The 12,059-nt window shown below is 35.2% G+C and overlaps 1 protein-coding gene and 2 long non-coding RNA genes across 3 annotated transcripts in view; 1 reads left to right on the forward strand and 2 right to left on the reverse strand.

Moving 5' to 3' along the window:
* The window catches only part of LOC125680487 (uncharacterized), an 82,340-nt gene that overhangs the window by 57,025 nt on the left and 13,256 nt on the right, over window positions 1-12,059 (forward strand). The window contains exons 39-44 of the mRNA XM_056153785.1: window positions 754-816; window positions 3,798-3,836; window positions 5,112-5,147; window positions 5,658-5,731; window positions 7,290-7,408; window positions 8,872-9,031. Coding sequence (XP_056009760.1) covers window positions 754-816; window positions 3,798-3,836; window positions 5,112-5,147; window positions 5,658-5,731; window positions 7,290-7,408; window positions 8,872-9,031 — 491 coding nt within the window. The remainder of the gene's footprint in view (window positions 1-753; window positions 817-3,797; window positions 3,837-5,111; window positions 5,148-5,657; window positions 5,732-7,289; window positions 7,409-8,871; window positions 9,032-12,059) is intronic.
* Window positions 10,069-10,650, reverse strand: LOC130051625 (uncharacterized). The gene is made up of 2 exons (XR_008799894.1): window positions 10,503-10,650; window positions 10,069-10,279 (listed from the first exon to the last, which is right to left on the reverse strand). It is a non-coding gene; the product is annotated as an uncharacterized LOC130051625 (long non-coding RNA).
* The window catches only part of LOC130051626 (uncharacterized), a 7,894-nt gene continuing 6,983 nt past the window's right edge, over window positions 11,149-12,059 (reverse strand). Inside the window, exon 2 of the long non-coding RNA XR_008799895.1 lies at window positions 11,149-12,059. This exon is cut by the window's right edge and continues 386 nt beyond it. This is a non-coding gene — a long non-coding RNA (uncharacterized LOC130051626).

Consider the following 12,059-nt stretch of genomic DNA (forward strand, 5'->3'; position numbering starts at 1 on the left):
ACAATGTCTTTAAAGTGATTCCATTTAAATTGGGGGATTCATATATCTAGTGGTAAATGACTGATCTATTGTGGGTGATGATAGGGCATTTTGTGTGCAATTAATCCAGCCTGAAGGATGGAAACATTTGAGGAGGAGGAGGAATATATACCAGTATTTTTTGTTAAAATGTAAGTTTATGTACTGGCAAGACACAAGATGTAGATTTATTATTTTTGTATTTCATTTTCATAGACTGGTAAATGGTTAAAGGGAATAAATACCTTACTTTTTTTCTTATATTGTATGCACTTTTATGATGAAAAGTGAACTGATGTTTGACAATGTATCTTTTCCTACAATATGAGGTACTGGTATTTCAATGACATCATTTTCCAAGCCTTTTAAAGAGGAATTGCACTGCATGTTATTGTACATTTTAAACACTTCATGAATACACTTATTTCATGCAATTCGTGGGAAATAATTATGGTAATCACGTAGGACTGCTCTAAGCCTGTAATCATATGACACTCTGCAGTACATTTCTTCCACAAGGTCTTATTGGCAATTGATTTTATGTGCCTCAGAAATGAAGGTTCGGAGGCCGCTTATAAAAAATTTCCGTCTCTCCATCTGCTTGTTAGTCTGTGACAAAATACAACATTGGTCATAACTTTTAGACTAAAAGTGAGAAAGTATATGGACATTTAATTCTGCATTCTAGTCTGCTATCCTAATTTTATTTCCACTAGTATGATTTTAATTTTGTAGAAACTTGAGAGAATCTGAAGATCGTCAGAGATCACAGTCGCCAAGAAAGTACAGTCGTGGAAGGTAAGTAAGGAAGTAAAATTGTGGAAGGGAAAGTAAGAAAGTACAGTCATGGAAGGGAAAGTAAGGAAGTAAAATTGTGGAAGGGAAAGTAAGAAAGTACAGTCATGGAAGGTAAAGTAAAAAATTTACTGTGGTGGAAGGTAAGGTAAGAAAGTAATTGTGGAAGGTAAAGGAAAAAAGTACAGTCGTGCAAAGTAAAGTTTGTTACGGTAATTAAAAAACGATATTCCACTCATGAGTACTAGTTTTATGATGGTTAACACTGTTTCTGATTACATTTTTACACACATACTTGATGATCAGAACAAAAAAATGTCTATTTATTTTACATGTACTTGATGATCAGAACCAAAAAATGTCATATATATATATATATATATATATATATATATACACATGTATATCCTTATTTTTTCAAAGATGATTTTAAACATGTCAGTGAATCAGGATTTGAATCAATTTTAATTCACACCTTGAAAACTGGAGACTAAATCTTTTGCAGCTTATATTATATTTTAGGCATTGAATTTTTAAAATCTAATGGTCTGTATGATATTAATGAATTTTGAAAAATCATCAAATGTCAAGGTCACAGGCCTATGGATAGTGAAATATTTAGTTTCGAGTCATTGAGCTTTTACTATCAACTTTCACCCAAAATATGTTTGCCCATTGCTTCCGTGAAAATGTGGAATATTAATGAGGGTTTTTCTGTATGTACATGTATGCAACATCTTGGTGCGGAGATGAAATCTCAAGTATATGTATTTTTTAAGCTTAAAGACTTCACAGTGTAAAATTGTAAAGTTGCAGTAAATATTTTAAAAGTATTTCAAGTAAATGAATGAAATGAAACAGCTTTGAAGTATTCAGATGTGGTACATGAAGAAATTTGTACTACATGTATATTGTATTTTAGATACTATTTAGTCCAAAACAATATAAACTTAATAGATCTGCAGAAGATGAAATGGGGGTAATTCAAGGATAAAAATTTTAAGAAGACCAACTTGAAAGTCGCTCACATAAACTGTATACCAAATGATTGAATATTTTATTATAATATATACAATAACAGAGAAACATTTACAAAGTTCTCTATCATCAAGGACATGTATTGCATCCCTTAGAGATTTGTTTTACTCATACTGAGGCATTACCAGCTTCAGGTGAAGTACCACAAATTTAGAACTTGTGCATGACATTCATGGCCATAGCAGAGAAGGTTCTTTGATGTGCCAATGCCTGCCAGTTTTCGACGTCATATCTGAAAGATTCATGACTTATTTGTAAGTGCAGAGCGCAATTACTACTTCTGGTTACGTCTTAGGTTTGACACGGTCGTGGCACAAATGGGGCTCAAACTCATTACTTCCTGGTTACAAAGTGAATGCTCTAATCACTGAGCTACCTATTCGTTCATGTTCTGTGATATTCTTAACAATATAAAATACATTTTATGGGATACTGTTAGTTTTTCCATAAGGGTAAAGGTTAAGGCTTTGGCTCGTAGACATCATGCTTGCATCTCTGTCCGCTATGAAATCATCCTTTGGAGTATGCTCGATAGCTATGCTTACCCCACGACTTCTTATTGACTTGTTCATAGTTTCTGTAATCACTTCTTTTTTATGAGGTCGGGTGATTAGCCCTACGCTCAACCTCGTTGAGGTGGTTTTTCTGTTGGGGTTTTCCTTCCCTTAGATGGCGGTTTTTTAAGACTATTGGATGCCATCCCCCAGGTTTTACATCGGAGTGTCCTTCTCCTAGGTAAGCTGCCACCCCTGGTTGCGAACCTCACCTATCCGGGTTTTACTTCGGAGGTTTCCTTCTCCTAGACAGATAATCATCCCTGATTTTCAACATCATGTCTTGCCGGCTATATTCCCATAGCTGGGGAAAGGTTGATGAGTGCTAGGGCGTGTCCACACGCCGGTGGGCCTACACACTGCATCTATGGGGCCCTTGCTACTCTGGAGCAATAACCAACTCAACAGAAAAACAAAAATGAAGCTCTTCAGCTCAAATGTAATAGCTGTGTTATTGTATGGCAGCGAGACTTGGAAAATGACAAAAGGGGATGAAAAACTTGTAGATACCTTCCAGCACAAATGTCTTAGGAAAATCTTAAAGATCTACTGGCCAATGAAAATACCAAATGTAGCAGTTAGAGAGATAGCAGGAGTATCAAAGATCAGCACTATGATAAAAACACACAGATGGCAGTGGATTGGACATGTGCTACGGATGGATAAAAGAACACACCCATATGTAGCCCTTAGTTGGACACCAGAAGGAAAAAGAAAGAGAGGAAGACTGAAGGAAACGTGGAGAAGAACAATAGAAAGAGAGAGGAAAGAACTAGGTTTTGGGTCATGGACAGAGGCAGCAAGATCAGCCCAGGACAGAAGTAAATGGAGAGGACTTGTTCATGGCCCTATTCTCCACGAGGAGAGAAGGAATTAAGTCAAGTCAAGTCAAAGGTTAAGGACTTTACTTAACATGAACCCCTTAAATTGATTAAGATACACTAGTGAATAGCATCAAAACATTTATGATCTAAACGGCTATTGTTGAAATTTTGAAGAGACAGTACATGTATAGATATATGAACATCATTATATGCATGTTTTCTTATTTTGTAACTGCAGGGAATTATTTTGAAAGCATTAGGATTAAAATGGTTATGTCCATTAGATTGAGTGTTTTAGCAATTACAGAAGACAAACAGTGCTTTAAATCTTAGTTTGAACTTTGAGTAGGGCTGCTGAACACTGGTTCATGAAGAGAGAGAGAGAGAGAAAGAGAGGTGTTATTAGTTTGTAACTTTATAATGTTATGCTTTAAAATTTCATCTTCTTAGTACAGGATGCGATCAGGTTGTATTTACTTTCGTGACTGAATCAGCTACACACATGTAGGGATATTTTATTGATAGGAGATTTTTACAGCTGATATATTGATCTTGTTAATACATACAGGTTGGAAAACCCAAATTTGATCTCCAGTCAGAATGGCGGGTAAAAATTTTCTTTCTGTAGAAGTAGTCCATATATTTCCTGTTGTTTTTTAATTAACCCTTATATGTAACATTAATCTGCTATAAAATTGACTTAACAATTTCACTAGCTGTTAAAGCAAAGCCTTCCAGAGATATTGTGTTGTAGACCCTAGCTCTTTTAGAGCCTTGAAATGTGTTACAGGACTTACCTAAAAATGTTATGTCTCAAGGTGCCTCACAAGCTCACTGTTGCTAGTTTTTGCTGAATTAGATGTTATCATAAAAATGAATCCTTTCGGAGATGAAATACTCATTTATTTTAAATAATGTGAATTTTAAAGAACACATGCAACTCAAATACAGTGGGATCAAATATCATACTCACTGTATAGAGCGATTACCTAACTAGATCATCAATTGTTTAGTAATGCCCTAAACCAAACTACATGTATAATGATGACAAGAAGAAGAAAAAAACATCTAGAAAGATGAAGTAAAAAGATGGCACAAAAAAACTAAGCTCACATGATACAAATTGAAATACATTTAGTGATAATTGACACAAAGAAGGTTTGAAGAGGCAAACGGAGGGTAAAAATATTCAAAAAGAAATGTGTGTTAACAATATCAAAGCAAATTTACAAGTGATGTAAATGAAGGGTCACATGACTAAAGAATTAGCCTCTGAAGTACATAAGGCCAACAAAATAAAGAAAAATCCTGGATGCATACTTCAAAAATAAAAATAAAAGAAAGCATAAATGCAATTGATAAGATATTAACCATGCATTTAATGCATAAACATAATTATATGAATAATTGTTATTACCATATCTGATACACGATTCATTATAGCTCATTTCATTTCAATAATAGTTACTTATGAAAATGTTTTAAGGTATTGAATTTTAAAAAAAAAAAATCAATTTTAGCTTTTAATTCGTGTGTTCTATCAATTTATTTCAGAAACAGTTCTATCATCCCTTTGTTTTATACATACACATTTATTTAACTGGAAAAGGTTTAGTCAATAATAGTATACATTATCAAAAGAACGTTTGAAAGCAGTTATTGAATTGGATGGATTACAGAGTGAGATCCAAGTTTATACCAGAGCTAATATTACAGTTGGCTAATATGTTATATACTGGCTATGTCTGTGTGTGTGTGTGTGTGTGTTACTGAATATTTTTTTTTACCTGCCACTTATTTGACTCTAATTATCTTAACTTGAAGGTTTGAGCTTTACAGATAGCTATGTGAATTAGTCAATGCTTATTTTTTTTCCCCTCAGTTCTGGATGCAGTTACAGTTCAGAGATGGATGATTGGTACATAATTATACGTAACCATATTTGTGAATCTGCATCCAAGTGCACAAGAAATAGTGTGTTTGAATTAACCTGTACCCACATTTTTTCTCTCACTTTCTCTTTTGAATTACACTGCACTAATGGGAAGCTTATTTGGACAACTTAGTCTGCATGACATACACTTTTCTTCATTTTAGTCTGGTATTTTGAAGTTTAATCTACTGAAAGAAATTGCATTATTAAAGCAAACAATATATTCAGATGAACATCTGGAAATAAACACCTCCAATTTTTATTACCTTAATTACAGGTAAAGAAACATGATATATCTGATATTTTGTTTAATGTGCATAGAATTGATATCATGAACTTTAAGTCACCTTCTTGTTTGAATACTACAATTAATGACACAAAAATTCATTCTGACAACTCGGCAAATTGTTATGTTTTTGATGCTTGACCTTAGCATGTAATTTAGCAATTTTGGAAAATTGGTTTAATTCAAAGTGAGTGTTCTTCAATTTGAAGGTTTGACCCCCGTGACGCTAATGTGTATAAACACTACAGGAATAAGTACAAAAGACCAGGCAGTGGGCGGACCAGTAAGTAAACCCGTAATTTGAGATATCACAACTGCATTTCTAGGTCAATTTGCATTTTGAAGAGCTCTAAAGTTTTCTGGTGAAAAAATAGATAATCATTATATTGTGCATATTGAGCAATGTATATTTCTTTCAAATTGAATGTATAATACATATGATATAATACACATGATATAATACACATATGATATAATACAGTCATATGATTTAATACACGTATGATATAATACATATGATATAATACATGATATGATACATATGATGTGATACATATGATATGATACACATGATATAATACATATGATATGATACAGATGATATGATACACATATGATACACATGATATAATACATATGATATGATACACATATGATACACATGATATAATACATATGATATGATACAGATGATATGATACACATATGATACACATGATATAATACATATGATATGATACACATATGATACACATGATATAATACATATGATATGATGCATCAGATTTTAATTTCATCTTCTACTATAGAAGCAGAAATCTTGGTGGCGTGGAGGATTTAATTTTGTTGGCAGCATTTATTAATGAAATTAAATCTTTGATGCATTTCATGAATGCAGAGTTGCTTGTTTTTATTTATTGGTAAACAAATAACAGTAAACAATACTGCTCTTACCGTTCATAATAAACCTTGGTATTTAAACATTCAGTTTTTATAAGAAAACAAATAACAATCATACACATGCAAGCAATAAATTAAAGACATCCAGCATGGAAATTCATAATTTGTAACTCCGCGTTACTGCATGTTCAATTTTTAAATTTTTGTCAAGTAATACAAGGGACCTTCGTGGCCGAGTGGTTAGAGCATCGTACTCAAAATGACACGGCCTCTCATCTCTGGTCGGCGCGAGTTCGAATCCCAATCGCGCCGGTAAGTGAGAAAGTTTTCCTGTTTACTTTCGGAAGGTTGGTGGTCTCTTCCCAGGTACATTGTATCTGGGTTCTCTCTTCCACCAATAAAAACTGGGCGCCACCATATAACTGAAAAATTGTCGAGTGTGGCTAAAAACAGCAAAACGATCAATCAATCAACAAAACCCATGCATAGAGTTGTCATTTTTGTTTTATGAGCTGATGGTAGAGAGTGATAAAAACTAAACAAGGAGAACTTTACTTTTGAAAATCTGGAAACAACGGAATTATATTTTTTACTAAATTAATGATATTTAACCCCACAAAAATATGTGCTTCTATCGTAGATATGATTGTGATGCATCATTTAATTACAATTACTTCAAATTGCCATGATGGATGATTGATATTTTTATATATATATATATATATATATATATATATTTACTTAGCCTATTTAGAATTTGGCTTAATTAGAGCTTGTGCACTATTTAGCATAATTCTTATTTGAAAAGTTTTTATTATACGTATTTTAGCGCTACCATAAATTGGCACTCTTGCTTCACTGCCAAAGATGCTAAAATATGAATCCCACAACGATAGGTACACATACAGCAATTCACAAGTACTATTTTTCTAATGCTACAGTTGCTGGAAAACGAGGTGGAGCATTGGATCAGTTTGGAAACCTTAGAGAGGGTGATGATGTTGACAGTCAGCTTAGTTCACAAGGAGTGTACAACGAACCTGTAGTGGATATCACTCGGGTAATTATACTCCTCATTGAGTGCAACATGGGTAATTATACTCCTCATTGAGTGCAACATGGGTAATTATAGACCTCATTGAGTGCAATATGGGTAGTTATAGATCACAGTGAGTGCAACATGGATGATTATAGACCACAGTGAGTGCAATATGGGTAATTATAGACCACAGGGAGTACAACATGGGTGATTATAGACCACAGGGAGTGCAACATGGGTAATTATAGACCACAGGGCGTGCAACATGGGTAATTATAGACCACAGGGAGTGCAACATGGGTAATTAGACCACAATTAGTGTGATGCTGATAATTATAGTTCCCTGTCATTAACACACTGGTGAAGCAGGTTATTATGCCCCACAATGCCAGATAGGTAATTACAGCACACCTGTACCATATAGATAATAATAACATACCAATACCACACAGATATTTATAGCCCACCAATATCATACACCACACGTATACCATATAGATTAATACCACACAGATATTTATAGCCCACCAATATCATACAGTGCACCTATACTATATAGATTAAATTCCACATTGATATTTATAGCCCACCAATATCATACAGTGCACCTATACTATATTATAGGGTTATTGAACTTATATTGGTGAATATTGGCACGAGTTGGCTGTGAAAATGCACTCGCAAGCTCGTGCATTTTGACAGCCAATGAGTGCCAATATTCACCTATATCTTAAAGTCCATGCAATAACCCTTTTATTATATAGCTAAAGTATTTAGTTGTTAAATTATATCCCTTTTCACTCAAACTACTCCAAAATAGACGAGAATTCATTAATATTGGCAGTGTGCAATAACAGCATGCATTTCTTAACTGTTCAATATTTAACCCGTCATTAATGCATGAAGCAAACTGATTTTGTAAATTGGGACATCATAATTTATGTACAGTAAAACATTTTGCTTAAGTAAATATCAAATACCGGCTCTGTCAGATTCGGAGGACCGTCGTCTGCCATTTTGGCTTGTTTACGTCGTTACGGTAACGTCAATATTGAACGCTCATACTCGGAATGTTTCGAGAGCATACAATTTACGCAATGCAATGTTAGCGTTCAATAAATTTTCAGGATATTGAACGCTAACATTCTCTAGATTTTACGCAGATTTTATATTAGACTATTTATTAGCTATATAATAAAGATTAATACCACACCAATATTTATAGCCCACCAGAATCATACAGCACTCTTTACCATATAGATTAAAACCACACAGATATCTATAACCCACCAGCATCATAGAGCACACCTATACTATATAGATTAATACCATACCGATATTTATAGCCCACCAGCATCATAAGGTAATCACAGTCCATAGTGAGAATCACACAGGTGAAACTTGCTTACTATCCAGTCAGTGCAGTGTTACTACATGAAATGCAGGTAATTATTGTCATTATGCTTAACTATCTTAATTTTCAGCATGTAAACAGTGGTACTGACCCAATGAGTGCCCAGGACTCGGGAATTGGACAAGATTTCTCTGCGTCTGCTACAGCGAGACCAAGTAACAGTCAGCTTACGAGTCCTCGCCCATCCATGATGTCTACAGACAAGTTATCTCGTGGACCTCGTAGCAAAGGTAACAAAACAATCCTATGCTGTCAGAAATATATTCCTCGGAGTATTATACCCACACAAGCAGACCTCGGGAAGGGGTATCTGTATATCTCTTAATTCTACTGTTGTTGTTATGACCAGTGCTTATTGGTAGATAGTTTACCCTAACCCAAAGTCATTTGACCAAGGATCATGAGTATAAAAGGTTTGGAAGTCTTGTCAAGGCCATAATGGTACCCAAACTAGGCTCAAAGGTTGCTTGCGGCTTGATAGTATGTTATGACCCTAATCCAAGGTCAATTTTATTTGTCAAAGTTTGACATTTTATCTTACTTTGGTCTAAGGTCATTTCACCAAGGTCATATAAAAGTTGTAAATTTTCGTCCTGGTCATAACTTTGTGATGGAGAAACATAAACAATCCTTGCTTGGCACAAACGTTGCTGATGCCAAGATGGTGTAGACCTAAGGACATATGGCCAGGGTTGATGTCACATGTAAAGTCTGACTTATTTATCCAAGCCATAACTTTGAAATGGAAAGATATTAGCAGATCATATTTAGCACAAAGGTTGCTTATGTAACATTTAAATTAAGAGTTGCAAAGTATTTTTGTGAGGGTCTTAATTTTGTGATTTAGAGGAATTATAGACTTGCTTATGGTTTGATGATGTGTGACGACCCTGGCTGAAGGTCATTTGACTTAAGATAAGGTGGTGTACACAAAAACTATAGTCTAGACTAGTACATAACAATGCATACATGCCAACTTTTAAAAATCCCCATGGGGGATTTTGCGCGCGACGACTTTTTTTCAAAGCTCAAAATTCACTACATTTTAGCATGAAAATAAATATTTTGTCTTTTCAAATAAAACATCAATCAAATCGTTGTAAATGTATCATATATTAACACAACATCAAGTGTGTTTGACCATTAACTATATATAAAAAAAAACTTTGAAAGATATACATAAATATTTTATTAAAATCATCTATTCAGCAAAAAATTCTCTCCAACAACAAGTCACATACATATTATCAAATAATACTTGAGGTGGCATCCTTTTACACCATACAATAAACATTGGCTGGTCTATATATCAAAATTTAAATTAAAGCACATGCATTTAGGTACGACTACAAAGGCGATCTTGCTTGTCTGTAAACATGGGCTTGCAGAGTCTGGTGGAATAATCTGCGTTGCAACCAGAAAAGGAGTGATCTGCCCTACTATGGAGTTTGCGAACAAAACCTTTGCACCCATGACATCTGAAATAATTACCAGGAAAAAACACATCAAAATATACGATTTTACTTGTAAATTAAGGCTACTTGCTAAATATACAATTCAGTACAGACTTGTGCGAATTACGCATCACAAAGTATATTTAATGAATACTACACTATATAGACTATGTAATACATCGCTATAGACGGATATATTTGGATAGCCTATATTATTATAGTTGGAAAAAATATATATTTGACGTACCTTATTGCAAATTTTGGATGCTGTCAGTGAGAGGCAAAAATCGGGAATGTCCGATTGTTTGGTGGTGACACTATCATCGTTGTCATTCACGTTTGTGTAAAGGATATGTCAATTTGAAATCCGTCTTCCCAATTAATTACTATCAAAACATGCTTCGTACTGTCCAATAAACACCCCGACATAGGCAGACCAACCTGACACCATGCGACACAGGTAAACAGCAATGGCTGACTATTTTCCCAATTTCTGATTGGCCAGTTCAGAAATGACGCGGGATTTCAAATTCCGGTTGGAAATGGGGATTTGTTGTCGTAAAATGGGAGATATTTTTAGAAAATCGGGATTTCGGGGTATTTTTGCAATCCCGATCGGGATATAGGGATTTGCCTTTTCAGTTGCTTCAAATCGGTAGAATCCCGCACAAATCGGGAAAGTTGGCATGTATGACAATGTAATGCAGGGATTTAGAACTTTGTATGGAAGTGATATTCCAATGTTCTGTATTTGCTTGAATTCTTCATCAGTCTCATCAGAACAGGTTTAATTGAACAGTCAGGTAGGAATGCTTACAAACATAAGATTCCTTGCATTTGGTGATATTCACATACCCATTACCATTCCTGATGCCAACTAGACAACAAGAGTATTATAGTTTATTATGTTTATTAAAGACTAATCAAAAGGGTACAACGTATGTTCCGAACTGTGATGGACATTTGGGAATTGGCATTGAAAACGGCCGCATTGTGGGATATACAATAAAAAACTGGGTCCAGAAGGGATAGCTGGTATACCGACTAATAAGTACCGGACAAAACCAGTGGCCCTGCGTTGGGCGCAGGTGCCAAGGATCCCAAATTTAGGTACTAGACATTTGGGTCCGAGATGGTTGAGAGCACATCTGTATACCCTGTTTCCCGGTGATTGCTTCTGGTCAGTAGTACTTCTCTACCCAAGTACTCCAGTACTAAGTCTCCCCTCCTGTTATGAGAGGTGGAGAGGGCCCCAAGCCTGCAGGCTTTGCTATGACCCCAATCGAAAACTTTGCCTTACATGGCATACATTTGTAGACAACCTGTCTACCCACATTTTTTACTTGATAACATTGCTCTACATGGCATATATTTGTAGACAACCTGTCTACCCAACATTGCGCCCACCACTATGCATGATGGCTGGGCAGGGAAACAACGAGCCAGATATGCCCACAACCCTCCCATCCATCCCTACGGACCCCCCCCCCCCCCCCTTTAATACAATGCGACAAGAGTTTTGCTGTATTTATGCTAAGAAGGCAGTACTATATAAATCTTAATAAAATTCTTAAAAACCAGCACTGTCTCTGATTTTAGTTGAACAGTCCAAAATACTGCAGCTTGGATTGGCTCCTTCTTCTTCGTGGTGTGACTATCGTCCAGTCCTTTGGTTGGTGCTTGTTCCATGTCTGGAAAAACAAAAACTGACAGCAGATTACTGTAATAAGGGGAGTGGTGGGTGGGAAAATTCTTAGAGAGCATCTGCTATGTTTCAGTGCTAATCTGCTCATGTCTGGGACGG

This window comes from Ostrea edulis, chromosome 2 (genome assembly GCF_947568905.1).
Source record: "Ostrea edulis chromosome 2, xbOstEdul1.1, whole genome shotgun sequence".
Classification (NCBI taxonomy): domain Eukaryota; kingdom Metazoa; phylum Mollusca; class Bivalvia; order Ostreida; family Ostreidae; genus Ostrea; species Ostrea edulis.